Source organism: Caretta caretta, chromosome 17 (assembly GCF_965140235.1).
Source record: "Caretta caretta isolate rCarCar2 chromosome 17, rCarCar1.hap1, whole genome shotgun sequence".
NCBI lineage: Eukaryota > Metazoa > Chordata > Testudines > Cheloniidae > Caretta > Caretta caretta.
The window spans coordinates 12,090,683-12,112,855 of record NC_134222.1 but is presented as its reverse complement, the minus strand read 5'-3'; the positions used below and the strand labels follow the sequence as shown (position 1 = coordinate 12,112,855).

The 22,173-nt window shown below is 40.3% G+C and overlaps 1 protein-coding gene across 10 annotated transcripts in view; it reads left to right on the top strand.

Moving 5' to 3' along the window:
* The window catches only part of PITPNM3 (PITPNM family member 3), a 346,570-nt gene that overhangs the window by 224,008 nt on the left and 100,389 nt on the right, over positions 1–22,173 (top strand). For all 10 annotated transcript variants that reach the window (XM_048823832.2, XM_075120851.1, XM_048823829.2 and 7 more), the window contains 2 exons: positions 17,300–17,376; positions 21,895–22,130. In XM_048823832.2, coding sequence (XP_048679789.1) covers positions 17,300–17,376; positions 21,895–22,130 — 313 coding nt within the window. The remainder of the gene's footprint in view (positions 1–17,299; positions 17,377–21,894; positions 22,131–22,173) is intronic.

Genomic DNA, 22,173 nt, shown 5'->3' with positions numbered 1-22,173 from the left:
CAGGAAAACATTTTGAGAGAGCCAGATTTATGTGAAAAGAGAAAACAGTTGTTTAGTTCACAAGCCTTGAGAATTTTTTATTTAAAGGAAAGACATACATATGGAGAGGGGAAACCATAGCCTGTTTAAGGCTGACCATACACTTAAGAGCTCTGAGATTATTTCACGTCAGAGTAGTGGGTTGTGAGCATTACCAACACAAAGAAAGGATAAGTCTCAGATTTTTCTACCCCTACTTCTCTTTTCAGAATGAGAACAGGACTGAGATCTAGACATGATGCCTATGAAATTCAGAATGCAGCATTCTTTTGTTTATTTTATAAAAGCATATCTCTTACTATTTTAAAAAATGTTTTTGAAGCCATGCTTTTCAAGAGCAGCTAGTTATTTTGGTTTCAGAGTAACAGCCGTGTTAGTCTGTATTCGCAAAAAGAAAAGGAGTACTTGTGGCACCTTAGAGACTAACCAATTTATTTGAGCATAAGCTTTTGTGAGCTACAGCTCACTTCATTGGATGCATACTGTGGAAACTGCAGAAAACATTATATACACAGAGACCATGAAACAATACCTCCTCCCGCCCCACTCTCCTGCTGGTAATAGCTTATCTAAAGTGATCACTCTCCTTACAATGTGTATGATAATCAAGTTGGGCCATTTCCAGCACAAATCCAGGTTTTCTCACCCCCCCCCCCCCCCAAACTCACTCTCCTGCTGGTAATAGCCCATCCAAAGTGACCACTCTCCTTACAATGTGTATGAAAATCAAGGTGGGCCATTTCCAGCACAAATCCAGGTTTTCTATTACCAGCAGGAGAGTGATTTTGTGTGTGTGTGTTTTGGGGGGGGGAGAGGGGTGAGAGAACCTGGATTTGTGCTGGAAATGGCCCACCTTGATTTTCATACACATTGTAAGGAGAGTGGTCACTTTGGATAAGCTATTACCAGCAGGAGAGTGAGTTTGTGTGTGTGGTTTTTGGAAGGGGTGGGGGGTGGGTGAGAAAACCTGGATTTGTGCTGGAAATGGCCCAACTTGATTATCATACACATTGTAAGGAGAGTGATCACTTTAGATAAGCTATTACCAGCAGGAGAGTGGGGTGGGAGGAGGTATTGTTTCATGGTCTCTGTGTATATAATGTCTTCTGCAGTTTCCACAGTATGCATCCGATGAAGTGAGCTGTAGCTCACGAAAGCTTATGCTCAAATAAATTGGTTAGTCTCTAAGGTGCCACAAGTCCTCCTTTTCTTTTAGTTATTTTGGGTGCCTCAGTTTGGGTTCCAACTGGAGACACCTTAAAGAGGACTGATTTTTTCAGAAAATGATGAGCACCAACTCTTTGAAAATCAGACCCCTTTTTAAGCATCTCAGGAATACCAAATCACTAGTTTCTATTGAAAATCTTGCATTTTAAAAAAAAAAGGTTAAGGGCATTCTACTTAGTCTCAATTTGCTTGTTTTATGGAAAGATGGAGGAAGTGCAAAGATAAAGGCTCTGACGTTGACGTGTTAATAATGATTTGTATTGTATGGTGGTGTCAGCTCAGGTTAATGACCATAGAAAGAACTTTTATTGAAGTTGGAGAAAACAACTTCAGGATTGGACCCAAAGAATAGACATTTAGTTCAATGCTTACTCTTAAAGTAGATGTGCATCTGAGCTGTTGAGTTCAGACCCCAAAGTTTCCCCAAACCATGGTGATGGTTGGATTCGGGATCTTGAGTCGGGGCCATCTATAACTTGTAGCATAACCTAGAGCAGCAGTTCCCAAAGTGTGGTCCATGGAGCACTTGCTGATAATCTGTGCAGAGCAGACTGGTCACAGGTTATTGGCTCTCCTCTTCATTCCCAACTGCTAAACTGCATTATAAAGAAATGGAAAGAAAAGGGAAACTGGGAATGGGCACCAGGGGTGGATCACTTGATAATTTCCTGTTGTGTTCGTTCCCTCTGAAGCACCTGGCATTGGCCGCTGATGGAAAACAGAAAACTGGACTAGATGGACCTTTAGTCTGACCCAGTGTGGCCATTCTTATGTTCTTATGGAAAATACAGTAAATACTTCCTTCACATTTCTTGCTTATGTACACAATTGCTAATGTTGCCAGAGGGATGCTATTTGATTGTGAAAGGAAATTGAGGTGGTTCGTGAAATAATAAAAGAAAAGGGAAAGAGTCTGAGACAATCTCTCATCCACTCTTCGGAAAAAGTTTGATAGCTGTGACACGGAGCATCATGAGAATTTTAAAGATGTTTGAAGAAAATGTAAATGACCTTAAAGCTTTGAATGACCGTTTAACTTTAGGAGACATGACACCCTTTGATTATGTGTAAGGAAAATGGAAGGCACAATTAATGTATGTTAAAAAGAAACTTTAAGAATTGTTTAGTAGGTATGAAATTGACATTATGCTAAGATTGACATCTTATAAGGGTTCTCTTTTTCTGAAGGGTTAGTGTTGTGTTTGGCCATGTGAATGTGCAGCTTGAAGAAATTAAAGTTGGGGGGAGACAAAACTATTTGAACTAGTGCTATGGAGAGGATGGAAGTTCTATTTTGTGAAGGGGTTAAAGATTTTGAGTTTTGACTTCATTCCAAATGAACAAAAACTGAACGTTTCAAACTTCTTGGAAGGAAATTTTTTTTAAAAAATGTTTTGGGTAGTTTGAAACATTTTTATTTTGACTTCTTTATTTTGTACTATAATATATATTATTATTATTATAATATGTATTAATAGATAATACAAAATAAAAAAACTTTGAAACAAAAGATCATTTCAAATGAAAAATGGAAACCGTTCATTCTGAAAATGTCAAAATGTTAGGTTTTGACATGGTTGGAACTTTTTTCTTCTGGTTTTCTTCCAAAATGAAATTCTGGTAAATCAACCCGATTTTGTGAAGTGTTTCACTTTTGATGGAACTGCATATTCTAATGGAAAATGGTTCTATCAAAATGTCTCTGACCAATTCTTATTTGAACTAATGTTGGCTTGAATGACTTGCCATGGAAGAGGTTTCTTTAAAGAAAAAAATAACTTTAAAAGCCTAAAATAAAACAAAGGTGGAGGGAGGTTGTGGAACAATATTTCACATCAAAAGAAGATAAACCAGCAGATATTTACAATTCCCTTGTGTCCTAGGAATCTAATAATGGTGTTGCTCTCTTAGTTCCGATCCAGTGAAGCACTTAAGCATGTATTTAACATGAAGCATAAGAGCAGTCACTTCAATAGGCTTACTCACATGCTTAAAGTTAAGCCATGCTTAAGTTCTTCAGGGCCTTAATTCTCTGAGAGGTTGTAAACTATTGCAAAAGGCGAAGGTTTGCCTCTAATGCAGGGTGGGAAGATGGCTAAGGACCAAATTAAAGCTGCTACGGTTTGGGCTACAATGGGGTTGAGGGAGGGTGCCCTACCTGTCTGGCAGTAGCTGTCTGAAGAGGAAAGGAGCAGACATAATGACACCTGAGGAAAATTCTACAAAAGCATTCCTTCCCACAATAGCACCAGCCTCTAAGAGCTTACTGGAGCATGGTGAGTAGGAGCAGCCATGGCCGCCCTGCAATATATAATTTTTGGCCCCCATAACACTACCAGTAGTGTTAGTGGCCTTCCAAACCTGTGATCTAGGAGCATATACAGCACCATTATGACTGCCTCCAGCATTGGAGCGTTAGCAGAGGGGACGTGAGCTTCAGTTACCATTTCTTCTCCAAGCATTCACTGTAAAAGCTTCATAACTTGTACCCTAAAAGTTTCCAGACTGTCTCAACTCTGATAGATCCTTAAGTGCCCAGTGCTCTGCTTTCTGAAAACAGCACTTAAAACTGATTTATTCTCAGTGGTCTTTACCCATGAAGGAAATTGGATCAGCAGAGACTATTGTGAGTCAAGCTAGTAGCTGGCGTGAAATATGGGGTCTTTCCAAAATATTTTAGAAGGAAACTAATTCATGTTATTAATCCCGTTTTCTCTCTTTATCTTAGAGTTCACCTAGATGGGAGGCATGAAATGAATGTGACAGCACTGATGTCATTAAGGTTATGTTAAGCAATCAAAGAATAACCCTGTTATACAGCGGTTTTGAGAACTTGCATGTTGTGGGCAGTACACGCTTTTTAAAGCTCACTTATGTGCTTCTTTAAAGAGCAAAGGAATAGCTGGAGAAGGTAACACACAACTCAAGCTACAAGCTGTGAATTTTTGTCCTGGCAAAACTGTATTAACTTGTGGGTTAGGGTTTCCATAGCTGTGCTCCTGCCAAATAAACTAGTATTCTGCCTCTACTTTCCTGAGCATATGAGTGTGTCTGTGCATCTTGGGCCAAATTAGCCCTGGGGTGACTCACATTACATTCTGTGGAATCTGGCCCTTGTTGGCTTCTACATGGCTTGTTCTGTCTTTCTAATCCAATCCAGGTTTCCAAGCCATTTATGCACAGGACCAGCACAATGACTGAGATTAACATGATATGATAAATTCACTGAAACTGCAGACTTGAAACCACTTTGCTGACAGGGCTGAGCAGAACTTCATACACACAGATATTGGTTATCTAAGTGAAACTGAGTATGTCTGTACATATGACCAGAAAGAATGTACTTATTTAGTACTAATATAAAACTTGCCACTGTTTTGTTATATCCTATATGACTGTTTCAATCACAAATGGGAATATAGTTAAGCAATACTGCTGTATATACCTTATCAGTTACAGATATTTTATCAGCATTTTTCAGGTTGTCTTGCAGCACTTCATGGTCTGCATCACGCTTCTCAGTGAAGCAAAAGGCATAGCATAAGTTGTCTCTGGGGCGGTGACATGCCAAAATTGACCAACTAAAATATGACAGGCCATTCACTTGACAAAGCTGATCCAAGCATCACAAAATGGTGAAGTCTCCTCATTCTTTTCTATCAGGCAATATGATGGGAAAACAGTTAAATGCAATGGAGACTATTTCTAATCTGCATTAGTAATTTTCATTGAATTTACTGAATTAGGCCAGGTAGAATGTTAATATTACATTTATAGAGATGGAAAAAGTGTGTGTGTGAGTGGGTGAGAGAGAGAGAGACAAAACCATGTAATAAATTATGGGATTGTATGATAAATTGCAGAGCCATGTGATAATTTGTCATACACTTTTGACTGTCTTATCACCTCTCTGCCCACTAATCCATCATGTCTGGCACTTACTCTGACATTTTAAACCCTTGTGCCCCTCAGAGTTGGCAGCAACAAGGGCTGGGTTCAGTGTCTAGGGGTTTCTTTTCAATAACACAATGCAAAACCAGCTCGAGCCCCCACCCAGTGACCTGGGACAATTACATACCACCCCCTGGGACGCCTCTAAGAGGCAATACTTCCCCTCTCACAAGCACAGAGTCCGAGTGTAGCAAAAGCCTTTTAATAAAGGAGGGAAACAATGTGGCATTATGTGGAGAAACACCACAAACAGGATTCACAGCACAAACCATGGGCAAAAGACCCACCCCCAAGTAAGTTGGGCAGTGTCCTTTTCCCCTCAGGGTCTTAAGTCCAGCAACCCAACAGTCACCCCCCCCCCACCATGGTTTCTGTCCTTGGTCAGTGCAGCCCCGGGGCGGTGCTGGAGTCCAGCAACCCAAAAGTCACCACTCCCACAGTTTCTGTCCTTGGCCAGCGCGGCCCCAGAGTTCAGAAGCTCATTTGCAGAGTTTACCTCCTAGCCTGAGTGGAAGAGGGGAAGACATGAGGCCACCTTACATGCGCCGCTGCTCGAGTCAACGGCCGATTGCTACACCTCTCCGTGGGATTCTGCTGCAGCCTTCACCACCAGCTGCGCCTCTCTGCCAGTTTCAAACAAAACAGTTTCAAACAAAACTGCATCTTTCTTTCGAAAACTTTCCTCCTCTCAAGTGTGGAAAGTCCCCCCTTTTATCCCCCACAGGGCCACAGGATGAGTGGCATGCAGCCATATGCCCGATACAGCTTTTCTAGGCACGTTTCACAGCTGTAAACTCTGATATATCACAGCCCTGCAGAAAAACAAATGAGCTTTCTGCCACTGAAAAATGGGTTGGTCCCGTCTTTATAACCAGACCCAGTACTCATTTGTAACTCTGGAAGGGCCCAAGAAATGACTTTACTCTCCAGTTGTGACATTTTCAGGGGAAGAAAAGTTTCTTGGGGCATTTTTAGACATTCATATTGTTGTCTTTTAAACTTGTACAGTTGGTAGTAAAGGCACCTGGTTTTACATGTGGGGGAGAGCTAGATATAGATATCTCATATCACTCGCAAACAGAGTATAATATGTTTTTAGAGTACTCCTAGTCTCCCTAGTATATGATTTATTTCATGACAATCTTAATCTATACTTAGATTATTAATTCTTTGGGGCAGAGACTAACTGGGTTCTGTGATGGGCCCCTGGAAGCCATCATAATAAATAATATTACAAATCCACTTGAAGAGTTTGTGCTGATTCTTACCATTACAGCATGTGAGTTTAACAATTGCTATATCAGAATAGATTAATGGTCCACATAGTCCAATATGTTCTCTAGCTGGATGCTACAGAGGAAGACATACAATTCTTTTAAATATACCAAATTGGACTATCGGGAACATTTTTTTTTCTGACCTCTGATCTCTATCTTGGCTGAAAAAATGTACAAAATTTCAGGAAGGCATTTAAACTCTCTATTGACTTCCCATCTGAGGAGGCTCTTGTGTGCTGTTTATTCCAGAAATATCCTGATATTAATGAATCATGGCACAGCTTGCCTTTGTTTGACTGGAGTATATAAATTACTGACATGTAGAACTAAAACCTCCTACTGTTTCATTATCCATGTTCTGTATGGATTGGGGAGGGAATATTGGATCATAAGTGTGTTAAACATGCAGCTAACATGTCTCTGGAATCACATTAGCACCTGTTATGCATAGTTTGTTCTTTACAGGGCTATGCCAATTAAATTGAGCCCTTGGTTTTATGTTAATTCTGTTAGTATTTGCTATCTTGGTGATGTCGCTCCAAAACCAAGACACTTGTTCTAATCTAATATAGTGGATGGGTGAGATTGGTGATTGTTGTTGATGTCTGTAATCTAGGCTGGAAATGGGCCTATTTGAGGGTAGGTTACATCATAACTGATTATTAATGTTGAATAAACTAGAGACTACCCCAAAGTGCCACGCTAAATCTGATTACTTCTGAACTTCGGTAAGTGTCCAAAACCTAAACCTGGATTTGAAATTTGCAAATGGACTCCTACCCTTTACAATGGACTGAATACGCTCAGTTTCTTTCAAATTGTGTAGTGCTCAAAGGTGGTGGCTTTTTTTTTGTTTAAGTGTTGATGTACTGGACTTTTGATATCTCTCATGGCGCTGATAGACGTAAGTTTGAGGCACACTGAAGTGTATCCATATTAGATCCAGCGGATCACAATTAGAGAAACATTGGTAGAAAAACACTCATGATGACACAGGCTCCAAGAGTGCTTGTGTATATCCTCTTACCTCTGCTGGACTGGACTAATAGTGATTGCACTTAGAATTTGATACAATGGACCAAATTCTCTGCTGGTTATTGAATGTAGTTCAGTAATACTACGTACTTATTGCTTTTAGAGGATCAGATTGCAGCAAAGGGAATACAACAGCCTGCAAGATAACCTGGTTCATGCTTTACTGAATAATGCATTTTTTAACGTTTGATTTTATTTGGTATATATTAAATTCATGTGTGAGTGGTGAAGGGGAGAACAGGTTTCTGTCAGTGAGATGAGTACAGGAGGCATACCGTGTCAAAGACTGTATAGGTGATCTGAAATCTTTGTTTGAAATGTGAGCTTTAAAAAAAACAAGATATTTCCACTCTTTAAATTGCTTCTGACCTAGATGTTGTAAGCTCATTAATCCCACATACTTCATAATATGCATAAAAATGTCAGCTCTTTCCCAGCTACTCAGCAAAGATTCCATAGCTAGTGCTGTAGTGAGACGCATACGAGTTGTTACTAGCAAATGCGCTGTAGGGTAATCCTGAAAAATAGTGGAGAATAATTAGAAATATTTATTCATCTACAGTTTGCAGAATAAGTGACCAGGTCCATTTTTATACTGCTTTTATTTTTGCTCTTTTTATTACGTGTTCTCTTCTTTACTGATTCTCAGAATTCAGTGATTCACAATGGGTTTTGAAGTGTTTATGTGGCCTGCATAATGCATAGTATCTGAGAGCCTCACAGTCTTATTATGTATTTATTATCACCACACCCCCATGAGGTATGGCAGTGCTATCATACCCATTTTACTCATGGGGAACTGAAGCACAGAGACAGTGAGTGACTTGCCCCGTGTCACACAGTGTCTGTGGTAGAACAGGAACTTGAACCCAGGTGTCCCAAGAGAGTTCCCTAACCACTGGACCATCCTTCTTTCTCTATCATTATTCTATTCTATATAGATTCTTATATAACCCTCATTTCCATTGTATGTGAGCCTCTTCCAATAGTGCATTAAGTGACATGACTAACATCTGTTATGAGGATTGTTTTTGTTTTCATACTCTGCAGGAGAACATTATGTGCATGTTGTAATGTTTTGTTGTGGTAGGACTTTGTTTTTATAAATGTCCAGGCTGTTCTATATTTGTTAGAGAAGGCAGGTTGAAGAAGGCAGAAGGTGCTGAGGATTGTGATGGTCTTTTCTTGCTGTGGGAGTTGGTTCCACACTCTGACCCGACCCCTAGAAAGCTCTGTCTGCTGTACAAATGAGCTTTACCGTATGGTAGAAAGTTCCATTGTGCCTGAGGAGTTCTTGACCTTGGCCCTGGTGCTTCAGGTTGTCTTTTAGATATCTTGGGTGTGCCTTGAAGATGAGGACATAGATTTTGAACTTGATTGGATATTCCATGGGAAGCCACTTGCAGAGAGTGGAGGACAAGGTGTCTCATTGTTATGAAGTAGGGTCTGATCCAACACCCACTGAAGTCAGTGGGAGACTTTCCATTGACTTCACCAGGCATTGGGCCAGGTGAGTGGATCAGACTTTCAAAAGGCTCAACACCCATAGCTGGGGCCATATTTTCAAGAGCACAGCTCCCATTTAGGCACCAAAATCCATAGCCACGTTTTCAAAAGAGCTCAGCATGTTCCATGCACGTTAGGTGCTGAAGGGTCACATTGGTAACTGCTGGCTACTGATCTCTTGAAAATCTGGCCACTCTTATAGATGTCAAAATAGGAGCTGAGATTTCTTGAAAATCTAGTATTCAGGGTCTTCTCCCATCCTTGTGACTTCTCTGCTTGTTCCAAGATTTGAGAGACCTAGGGCAGTCTGTAGCTAGTTCATTTTCAGGTTTAAATTTAAAAAAAAACATTGTTAATGTAATCTCATCTCTAACCTTCCCCCATCACTTGCAATTAGAATGTAAGCCATTACAGTCCATTGGTTTCTGCCTCTGTATGGGATCTGATTGTCTTTTTTGTTACTATAATTTACATAATGATGTAATTAGCATAAATTGCTATAATGATAGTATAAATAAAGACTGCCAGAAAAAAATCTGTGACACGTTGATATCTCATCAGAGAGGTTCAGTCCTGCTAAGCCTTGTTATTATTTTACCTCATTAAAACGCTTTCAGTAAATAATAAAACACACAATTTCCCCGTAATCAGCTTCATTTCAATGGCTAATGAAATTTCTCTGGCATTTTCTCTAGTAGGTCATGCTGTACAATCCTCTCTCCCACAGAGCTGTAACTCTTCAGTAGTACTATTGTGTTATATTGCCATCATGACAAAGAAGGCCTCCAATTATGTAAGCCTCCATAATTTAGCCTGTACAATAAAGCCTGTGTGGTCCTGAGATCTGTTGCTCGTTTAGAACTCAGGAACAAAAAGTCCCTTCCGATGAGCCAGATTTTTAAACCCTTTCTTTCTATACTTTTCTGTAGGTATGTTTGGATTCAGAAGAGTTTATTTACTTGTTTGGGTAGCAAAATGTGAAATATTTATCTGCTAAAACTAGAGCTGAATGAATAATTGATTTTTATTTTATTTTTTTCCAGTTCAGGGACCCAACTTGAAGCCTCTCAAAAGATTTAGTTTTAGGTCAAACAAAATGTCTCAGTGGACCAAAACAAAGTTATGTTGTTGTTTTTTCTTTTTGTTTTGGATCACTTTCAGGTGTGTTTTATTCCATGGGGGAGAGAGGAGCTTAAAATAAAAAAAATAGCTAAATTTCTCAATGAACTGTCATGAAAAGTTGAAATGTTTCATTTAATGTTCAACTTTTTCAAGAAAAAATTTCCTTCACTCCTCCTGCCCAAAAAACCCCAATTAACTGAATTCAATGCAAATTCGTGAAGAGTTTGAAAAAAAAAATGCATTTTCCAGCAAAATTACTGTTTGAAAAAAATAAAAAAATTCCACACAGCTCCATCTAAAATCATTCATCAGTGCTGCAAACAAGCATCTTCCATGCCATTAAAACACAGTATTTTGTTGTCTGGGTTTTCAAAAGAACACTGCACCCAGCAGCTTCTATTAAAGAATCAAAGATGCAATTGAATCCAGAGCTTGAATAAAACTTTGCCCCTATATAAACCTCTGTTAATTTATCAGTAATATTTTATGACTAGGAGGGACAGGGAGAGAAAGGAGGTTGTTTTTTGTAAAGCACATACACCCAGACAATGGGTATGCACCTCATAGCAGGATACTGAGCCTTGGGCACATGTGTACCTCCTAGTGTCCCGTTATGGTCCTTGCTCCCTTCCAGACTGGGAGCTGTAGTTGCAAGTCACATGCTTTCTCCTAGTCTGATGCCCAATAGGAAGTTGCATTTTGAGCTTCCTGCCTCCTTAGCTGGAAAGCAGATGAGAGAGTTAGGGCCAAGGGAGGTTCTGTGCATTGGTCAGGCAGAAGGCCTGAATGGGTACAGCTACACTGCAGGGGGAAAAACTGCAACCCACAGCAGCGAGTCTAAGAGCCTGGGTTAACTGACTCGGGCGCACACTATGGGTCTAAAAATAATACCCGTGTAGACGTTTGCCTCTTGGGCTGGATCCTGGGCTCTGAAACCCAGTGAGGGGGTGTGTTTCCAAGCCCAGAATCCAGCCCAACTGGGCATGTTTACATTGCTATTTTGAGACCTGCAGCATGAGCCCCACGAACCAGGGTCTGTTGATCCAGGCTCTGAGACTTGCTGCTGCAGTGTGGGGTTGTTGGTTTTTGTTTTGTTTGTTTTTTGCAGTGTCGATATACCCAGAGGGGCACACCTGCAGATGGAGGGCTGTAGAACCTGGAGACAACAGCTAAGACAAGACCCTGAGGGGACAGGGAGGTGGTTTGGGTGGTGTTTTCAATCTTTGTTAGTAAAGAAAAGCCTGGAGCAAAGGAACTAAAATAACACAGTTGTTTGGAGTGTGATTTCCCCCTCCCCACCTAGTGGATGTTGACCACTTTATACATCTCCTCCCAGAACAGAGGATGGAACCCTAAAGACACTGAATAGGACTATTCAAATACAGTAGCTAAGCTGAGATCTCACAGGCCATGCGTGGAAAAGCAGCCTAGGATACTTGATGACCTGGTTTAAGGGGAGGGAGATCTCCCAGGAATTGAACTATGGACAAAGATATACCTTGTGAATATATTTATGGATTATCCCCTGAGAAACACTGGGATAGCAGGAAGAGTGGTCTACTTAAGATGACTATGTCAAAGTGGGGGGGGGGGGTTGGATGCTGGGATTTTGACAAGGGAATCAAACCCCAGAGTTAGCTCTCTGAAGCATGCATGCTTTCTTTTGTGAAACTTAGTGAGAATGCCTTCTCTAGTTTAACTTTTTGCTAAAACTAGGTATGTCGAGACAACCATTTACTGTAGTTTTAAATCCTTTTCTCTCTACCTTTTAATAAATCTTGTGTTATAAAGAGTCCAGCTGTTCAGTAGGATTTTCATGCTCCGAGGAGAAGAAACATTCAGACAGCCTCCTAGAGAGTGACCCTACAGGGTAAAGTGTTCTGAAACCATTTAACACTCCTGTCAAACAGCCTGTATAGACCCCAGTGAAATGTGATGCTATGATTGACTAGTGTCGAAGGGGGAGATGTTGAAAGATCAAACAGGAGACAGAGGTGGAGATGGGTTTGATGGTGACAAACACCTTGAAGAAAAATTATTTCATACTAATTATCCAAGCACTATAGTGTGAATAATTAGGCTATCATACAGTAATAGTAGGAATTGACAGGAATGGGAGAATTCTTCAGATTGACCGTAATCCTGCCAAATGCTGATCGCTCCCAATTCCCATCGAAGCCAACTGGTGTTACTGTGCTAGCGAAAGGTGAAACGTAAACCCAAGACCTTGTCCAGTTATCAGTAAAGATTCCACAGCTCCTTGCCCCTGGCATGGTCTAACCCATTGTTTTCCTGTTCCAGTTTTAGGTTTAAGATAAAATTAAATAGATACTGAGCTAAAATTTATCCTACATGTCTAGTGCCCTTCTATAATCCTTTTTGGCTTGCACACCGCTCACATTCATGCAGTAGTTGGCTTCGTTAGGAGTTTAGCCAGTTTTTGAAATCCATGGCTGCTTTTTATGTTGTTAGGGTTTCCAGAAAGCACTTATATTTAGCTAAAATTGACAAGTTTTTAAAGTGCTTATATACCAATGCTAGAAGTCTAAATAATAAGATGGGTGAACTAGAGTGCCTCGTATTAAATGAGGATATTGATATAATAGTCATCCCAGAAACTTGGTGGAATGAGAATAATCAATGGGACACATTAATACCAGGGTACAAAATATATCGGAAAGACAGAACGGGTAGTGCTGGGGGGGGGGGTAGTGGCACTATATGTGAAAAAAAGTGTAGAATCAAATGAAGTAAAAATCTTAAATGAGCCAAACTGCACCATTGAATCTCTGTGGGTAGTAATTCCATGCTTGAATAATAAGGATATAGCAGTAGGGATATATTACGGACCACCTGACCAGGATGGTGATAGTGACTGTGAAATGCTCAGGGAGATTAGAGAGGCTATTAAAATAAAAAACTCAATAATAAAGTGTGACCTTAGCTCAGTGGTTTGAGCATTGGCCTGCTAAACCCAGGGTTGCCAGTTCAATCCTTGAGGGGGCCATTTAGGGATCTGGGGCAAAAATTGGGGATTGGCCCTGCTTTTGAGTGGGGGGGTTGGACTAGATGACCTCCTGAGGTCCCTTCCAACCCTGATATTCTATGACCTTGCAAATTTGTATTTGCGGAGAGGGATAGCTCAGTGGTTTGAGCATTGGCCTGCTAAGCCCAGGGTTGTGAGTTCAATCCTTGAAGGGGCCATTTAGGGATCTGGGGCAAAAATTGAGGATTGGTCCTGCTTTGAGCAGGGGGTTAGACTAGATATTCTATGATTCTATGCTTTGAACTATCCCCATATTGTCCTGAGGTGATATGTGCCCAGTCAGGACACAGAGATAAAGTTCCTTGACACCTTAAATGACTGCTTCTTGGAGCAGCTAGTCCTGGGAATGGGCAACAGGGGATGGATCACTTGATGATTACCTCTTCTGTTCATTCCCTCTGGGGCAGCTGGCATTGGTCACTGTCAGAAGACAGGATACCGGGCTAGACAGGATACTGGGACCTTTGGTATGACCCAGTCTGGCCGTTCTTATGTTCTAAGTGTGCTGGATGTTTCAGGGTTGCTGGGTTTTTTTGTTTGTTTGTTTGTTTTTGTGGGGGCAGGGGGGTTTTGGTACAAACATTAATTGGCTAATCCTGACAACAACCCTAGAAAGAAGGCAAGCATAATTACCCCATTTTTATATATAAAGAAACGGAGATACAGAGAATAAATGTCTTTGATTTGCCAGTGGCCGCTCAGCATGGCAATGGCATAATCTGGAAATGGATTAGCGGTGTGCTGTCATACCGATGGGTATAAAGAGTGCAGAGACCCATGTGTGGTTCTGGCAAGGGGAACAGATCATTTGTGCTACTTCTGGGTGAAGGTGAGACCTACAGTTAATTCTTTCAGTGTCTGTCAGTCCTTTATTGGGGGTCTAGTTTCTAGTCCAATACCAGTTCACAAGAGCATTCTATGTGTGTTATGTATGCGCTTGCTTTTATATACACACGAAAACAAGCCTTGTGCTTGAGGCATTATGTGATGCGTTCATTCTCTGTCGTCATGCTGAGAGAGATCAGAGGAAATGTTTGCTGTTTAGAATTGGTAAGTTACATTTCCCCTTTGCTCTCATAGCCACTTAAAACTCTCCAAAAACAGTAGAACAACCACCAGAAACCCGCAGCAGCAGCAGAAAATGAGAACCTACCTTAAACACCAAATACCACCCTACAACTGTTTCCTAGGTAACCAACACACATAGCTAGAGCAAAGGTGCGGAACACTGTGCGTGGACACCAGAGAGTGCCTTGCTAGATCTACTTTTAAATGCTTTTAAGAATACTGCAGAAAAGCAGCCCCCAAAATGGACAATGTGATATTCCATTGACCCTTACTGGGTTTGCTCGTGGGGAAGGAATTCTTAATGTGAGACACTCTCTTTTCACGTAGGCTTGAGGGGTTTGTTTCCCCTAGGCTTACCAGGAGAGACCCATTCATGTCCACCGACTGTTACTGTCACATCCCTAGTATGTGTAAGTTCTGCCATCCTTAGTATATTGCTACCCAGGCAACCTGTTTTGCTAGAGCCAGCCATCCTTCAGGAGGTGAGGATGAATGTAATACTCATTGAAGCCCTTGGTATATATTTGTCTGTCTTTTCTCTCCTTTTCCTCCTTCCATTGTGGTTGCTAGATGGAAAGACATTTCTTGATGCTCTGAGCAGTGTGTGAGATTTTTTTTTTCTCTTCCTCAGCAAGGCTTCACAATCTGGTTGTCTCCCCCCACACCCTCTGAAATGTTCAGACTGGAGAATCTCGCCCTTTCCTTAGCCATAGGGACAGTGGGAACAGTTTCTCCAATCCATGATGTGAAGCTGAAGGGTGTCTTCAGATTTGTGTTCTGCTTGCCTGACCACCAAAATAGATAGGTTCCTTTCCTTTGAGAACATGCATTTGGGGCTCCTCTAAAAATGGAAAATTGAGCAGATTTAAATTTAGGTTGAGTCAATAATATGTAGAAAACCGCATTTCTATAGACTTTTGTGCTCTCAATTAATTTGATTAAAGCACAGGGTCTGTTAATGTAGCTTATGAGATCTGTTTCTTAACCTGAAGCGTTTTATTAAGCTAAGAAAGAAATTGATTTGTACATGATCAGCAAGGATTTCCTCTATTACAGAGGAGAAAAAATGAAGAATAAGTTTAGATTTACCCATACCAATGTCATAATCTACCTGGCTGCAGTAGAGAGAGATGACAGGATCATTACAGGAAACCCATCTAATACTACCAATTTACATTTTCTGAGAATCTGTTTTGATCCTGGAGATTTACAAGTTTCATCCCTCAATTTCTGAGAAGAGAAGATGAACAGAAATAGTGCAACTTTCCTGCAAAACTTCAGCACCATTTGAATAATAATTTCAGCACATCTGCAGCAGACACAGTCATTAGGGCATGGATGGAGGATATATTGCATAATGCAGCTTACCTACTGGTCTGTCACTTGTGGAATGTATGAACAAAAGTGTTGCTGTATAAGATCACACCAATGGTCCATCTAGTGTTCTCTCTCTTTGAAAGCGGTAAGTATATAGAGAAAGCTACAAGAAATCCAGTAATTGACATTTATGGAATAACTTGCCACAAGGGAAGTTTCTTCCTGACCACAGCAAGTTAGTGATTGGCTTATGCCCTGAAGCATAATGGTTTACACTGAAAACAAACCAGAAAATTCTGAAATTTCATTTTTTTATAAATTGGATGGTGAATAAGTATTTAGATAAATGTCTATTGTTAAACCTCTAGGCTCCTAATCACACTCAGATATGTTTATATATTGTGTCAAAAAGTACGTTAAATTGATGGTTTTCCCTTTGTGATTGGATGGTTTTTTGATATCTAACTCTGAGACTAGACTATAACTGGATTCACTGCTCTTCTGTTGTTTGTTATGTAGTGAGTGTTAAAGCTGTATATTTATGCAAATTAGGGGAACAAATATTCCAGGGATGTTGTATCCAGACCTCAACCCCTTTGCTAACAAATGTAACAAGTGCTTTTAGTATAAATAATTGTCTTTATCCCTGTAGGTTAAATAAGACATGAGAGAAACCATCTTCTATAAAACATGGCATGGTTGCTATCAATAATCTGTGCTTGTTGAAATTAGTGGCACTATGAGCCTATTCTGAAGCCAGAGGAGAGGCTTCCCATTATTATTGTTTACAACACAGTAGTGCCTAGGTAGTTCTCCAACAGAATTCGGGGCCCTACTGGGCTAGGTGCTATAGAAACACACAATGAGAGACAGTCCCTTTCCTATGAAGCTTACAAGCTGAATTGACAAGAGACAAACAAGGTGGGAGAAAGGCAGTAATATTACATGGGAAACTGAGGCACGGAAAGATTACGTCACTTGCCCAAGGTCAAACGGGGTGGGGGTCTAGTGGGCTCTTTAGTCTAGCAGAGAAAAGTATAACACAATCCAATGGCTGGAATTTAAAGCTAGTCACATTCAGACTGAAAATAAAGTGTACATTTTTAATAGTGACAGTAATAAACCATTAGAACAACTTACCAAGTGTCATGGAGGATTCTACATCATTGAAAATTTTTAAACCAAGATTGGCTGTTCTAAAAGGTCTTATTTAGAAATTATTGTGGGGATGTTTATGGCCTGTGTTAAAAAGGAGATCAGCCTACCTGATCACAATGGTCCATTCCGGCCTTGGCATCTCTGAAATCTATGGCACAGTCTGGAACCAAACCCAGCTCTCCTGAGTCCTAATCCAGTGCCTTAACCAAAAGATCATCCTTTCTCTCTGACTTCAGAGAGTATTGGATCATGCCCTAAATAAGAGCTAAGCGTTCTTATAAGAATGAAAGATTCTGTTGCATGTGGAACTGCAAGACACCTAGTCCATGCTCCTGGTTGATCACAGGATTCCCAACAGAAATGTTTCTAATTTAAAACCAGACTAAATGTCTTGTCTACACATGGAGCTACTGAGGAATAGCTATTACACTTTAAATCTGAATTAACTTGTAAGTGTAGACAAGCTCTTAGTGACTCATCTCTACAGATCTCTTTAAACAATCAGACAGCCAAATGCTAAAGTGCTAAGTTTCTATTTTTTTCTCCCTTTCAGGTGAATTGTATAGAGCCTCTTTGAGAAAACAAAGATTCCCTGCACAAGGCAGCATTGAAATACATGAAGACAATGAGGTGAGATTCTTTCCTGCAATAAATAGCTTTGCTGATTTCCTGAATCTGAAGACTAGATGCGGAAATAAGTGTTGATTATAAAAGTCTAGCTAACCCAGTTACATCAATACTTTTATCTGAATGTTCCTGAGAACCGTATTCTATTTCAGCTGTTTTATTTGTTTATTACACTTTATACATTCATTAACAATTGCCTCTCCACACCCTTTAGGTGCTTTTGGCACAAATATAAAATCCATCAGTATCTCCAAATGGAGCCACCTGTACCCATCCCACAACTTACTATACCAACTAAAATCAATCTTTCCCACAAACATTGACACGTCACACTTTCTTCCCCAAAAGTCTGTCTGCTTTGCAACATGCCATGAAGGTCAACATGTCCAGGTTATTTGGGGACAAAAGGGAGTGAGTGTCAAAGGTGAGGGACCCTGCTGGAAAATGTCCTGCCGGATGGTCTTGTAAACCAAGGGTGGTCCAGAGCACATGCTTCTGCTCTTGCAGGTATGAGACAATCAAATGAGGGGATGGAGTCTCTCATGAAGGCAGGTCCTTAGGTCTGCCAAGACTTTGTCAAGGTGATATAATGCTGTCTTTATATCCAGATGAATTTTGGGAGTAGAAAATCAGAGTATAACAGCATCAGTGTGTTGAGCAGTACCTGGGTCAAACTCTGCCACCTCTACTTAATACTAGGTAGCTCTTCATTCTACGAGTGGCCTTGCTGATATTGGGTCTGCTTGCAAAAATCAAGTACCACCTAACATAGTAAAAGTATCAGAATCTAGCCCCTTGTAATTCTAGGATTCTGCTAATTGCAACAGCTCATCTTTCTATCACCATGACTCCATTTTCAAAGCACTTTGTCCAAACCTGCCCCAAAGTTCCAAATTGTCTGAGCTCTGAGAATATATTGATGGAATTATAAGCGCTTTTGATGGCTCAGTGCATCCTTTCCCCTGTCTAATAGGTGCAAGGGCAGTCACTGGAAATGATTAGTGGCCTTTCAGAGATGTTGCATAATTAGTTTGGCTGAAAAACAGACACATTTTCCAAAGAGAGATTACCAAGTCTATTTAGTGCCACATTGTAAAGACCTATGTTGAAATGCAGATTTAGTAAAAGTCTCAGTAGCAGTAATAGAAAATAAATTTGGTTTCTAGAAGAAAGAACAGAAACCGAGCAAATGCACAACTCTCCCTAGCAGTTTTTAGCTAGCCAGAGTCTGTCCATTCACACAGTAGTTATAGTACAGGTGTCAACAGTGCAAGCTTTCGCACTCTTACCCAGCCTGGTCCAAAGCTCACGAAGTCAGTCATTCCGCTGACTTCAGTGTGTTTTTGTTGTCTCTCTCTAACTTTAGAAGGACCACCTCTAGGCATGAATGAAGCTCATTCTGAGACTGCCAAGAAGTATGCCAGTTTAAATTGACTTGTAAGTTGCTTTTGTGATGATAGAAATGGGACTGAGTCCATTAACTCGCTTCCCATATTCCATCTGATGACAGTGACTTTCTGTCCCTACTAATTTTAACTGATAACCTAGATGCTGCAACCGATTCCTTGAGCCTTCCAATCCCCCAAACAGCCTTCTGCAGTACCAGCTGATCAAAGAGAGAGAATTTAGTGTTGGGTGTGGAAGGAGGTAACCCTGTCCTTTGAGCAAAATTGAGTTTCTATATTAGTAAATCACGTAAAGAACATTTGGGGAGGGGGGCGGGAAACCTGTGAATTAGAAAAAGAATAGAACCTTATTAAAGTTCACTTTGCTGATCAGCAAATTCTTACGACAAACATGGCAGTAATTGCTCTACTTCTCAGCGAAGATTCTGCAGCAGAGCATTTAGTGGGTCTGTCATTATTAAAATCTCATTTCTTTTAAAAAAATATACTGTACTCCATTTAAGTAGAGGTGATCCCGGCAATTACAGGCTGGTAAACCTGACTTCAGTATCGGGCAAACTGGTTGAAACAATAGTAAATAATAAAATTGTCAGACGCCTAGATGAACATAATTTGTTGGGTTTTGTAAAGGGAAATCATGCCTCCCCAATCTACTAGGATTCTTTGAGGGGGTCAACAAGCATGCGGACAAGGAGGATTCAGTGGATATAGCGTACTTAGATTTTCAGAAAGCCTTTGACAAGCAAAGTAAGCTGTCATGGGATAAAGGGGAAGGTCCTCTTATGAATCGGTAACTGGTTAAAAGATAGGAAACAAAGGATTGGAAGAAATGGTCAGTTTTCAGAATGGAGAGAGGTAAATAGTGGTGTCTCCCAGGGGTCTGTACTGGGACCAGTTCTATTCAATATATTCATAAGTGATCTGGAAAAAGGGGTAAACAGTGAGGTGGTAAAATTTGCAGATGATACAAAACTACTCAAGATAGGTAAGTCCCAGGCGGACTGCAAGAGGATCTCTCAAAACTGGGTGACTGGGAAACAAAATAGCAGATGAAATTCAATGTTGATGAATGCAAAGTAATGCACATTGGGAAACATAATCCCAACTATACATAGCTAATTTAGACCCCATCATTTTATGTTACCACTCAAAAAGAGATCTTGGAGTCATTGTGGATAGTTCTCTGAAAACATTCACTCAATGTGCAGGGGCAGTCAAAAAAGCAAACAGGATGTTGGGAATCATTAGGAAAGGGATAGATAATTAGACAGAAAATATCATTGCCTCTATATAAGCATGAAGGGGCATACAAATGTTTAGTATATCTGGCATGTACATACCTTGCAATGCTGGCTACAAAACTGCCATGCAAATGCCTGTTTTCACTTTCAGTTGACATTGTAAATAAGAAGCGGACAGCATTATCTCCGTTAAATGTAAACAAACTTATTTCTCTTAGCGATTGGCTGAAGAAGAAGTAGGACTGAGTGGGCTTGTAAGCTGTAAAGTTTTACATTATTTTGTTTTTGAATGCAGTTATGTAACAAAAATCTACATTTGTAAATTGCACTTTCACGATAGAGATTGCACTACAGTATCTGTATGAGGTGAATTGAAAAATACTATTTCTTTATCATTTTTACAGTGCAAATACTTGTAATAAAAATAATATAAAGTGAGCACTATACATTTCGTATTCTGTGTTGTAGTTGAAATAATTATATTTGAAAATGTAGAAAAAACATCCAAAAATATTTAATAAATTTCAATTGGTATTCTATTGTTTAACAGTGTGATTAAAACTGTGATTAATCGTGATTACTTTTTTAATCACGATTAATTTTTGTGTGTTAATCATGTGTGTTAACTGCGATTAATCGATAGCCCTAATTGGAATTGGAAAAGGTTCAGAAAAGGGCAACAAAATTATTAGGGGTATGGAACAGCTGCCATATGTGGAGAGATTAATAAGACTGGGACTTTTCAGTTTGGAAAAGAGACAACTAAGGGTGAACGTGATAGAGGTCTATGAAATCATGCCTGGTGTAGAGAAAATAAATAAGGAAGTGTTGTTTACTCCTTCTCATAATATAAGAACTAGGGGTCACCAAATTAAATTAATGGGCAGTAGGTTTAAAACAAACAAAAGAGTATTTTTTCACACAACGCACAGTCAACCTGCGGAACTCCTTGCCAGAGGATGCTGTGGAGGCCAAGACTATAACAGGTTTCAAAAAAAGAACTAGATAATTTCATGGAGGACAGATCCATCAATGGCTATTAGCCAGGATGGGCAGGGATGATGATGATGTCCCTAGCCTCTGTTTGCCAGAAGCTAGGAATGGGTGATGGGATGGATCACTTGCTGATTACATGTTGGCTGTTCATTCCCTCTGGGGCAGCTGGCACTGGCCACTGTTGGAAGACAGGATACTGGGCTAGACGGACCTTTGTTCTGACCCAGTATGGCCGTTCTAAGGCAAAACATTCTCTGTCAGCTTCTCAAAGCAGACACATCAACATATAGGTCTATCGCTGTTTCACTGATAGTTTTTTCATTCCTTTCCAGTCAATGGAAGCGTGTCATTAATGTTTTTGACTTTGAACAAGAGGTCCCCGACCTAAAAAGGTTGAGAAAGACTGCACTCTAACCCCTGCTGACGTAGAATGTTGCTGACACAGAATTATTTTTCTTTTCTAGAAAATGTGAGGGTTTCAGTTTAAATCTTTCTGACAGATCCAACAAAATGAGATTAGTTTAGCTCTTGATACTAGACATTTAGGCTGCCTCAAGATTTTGGATATCGTCCCATCTGGATACACTGCCAATAGCATTTGTTGTGCATAAAACCATTCATAATCTTCTTTGGATCTGACTTCTACATCTAAGCCTCAGGCATAAAAGCTTCCACGCTAGAGTATAGTGTGCTGCATCTAACTCGGGGATACTTGAATGAAATTGATTTTTTTTCAAAGTAAAATATACAGAAGATCACTCTGAGCCTGAAAATACATCACTAATTATCTGTGGAGATTGACACCCAGTGCACCGACATTGCTGTTGCAAAGCCTGTTCTAACAAAAGCCTATTCAAATGACTATTTCTTTTCTTCAGGAAGGAACTCCGCACAGGAACTGTAAAACTCATGTCCTTATTCTTGTCCTACATGGGGGCAACATCTTAGATACAGGAGGAGGAGACCAGAACTGCAAGATGGCTGACATCAACACCTTCAGTTCCGTGTTTGAGAAGGTGACCCGAGCCCATTTCCCTGCTGCACTGGGCCACATCTTAATCAGGCTTGTCCACTGCCCAGCCATTTGTTTGGAGGCTTTCTCTCTTGTTTCCAAGTAAGTTAATTTGCATTCTAAGGCACAGCTTTGTCAAGTGTGG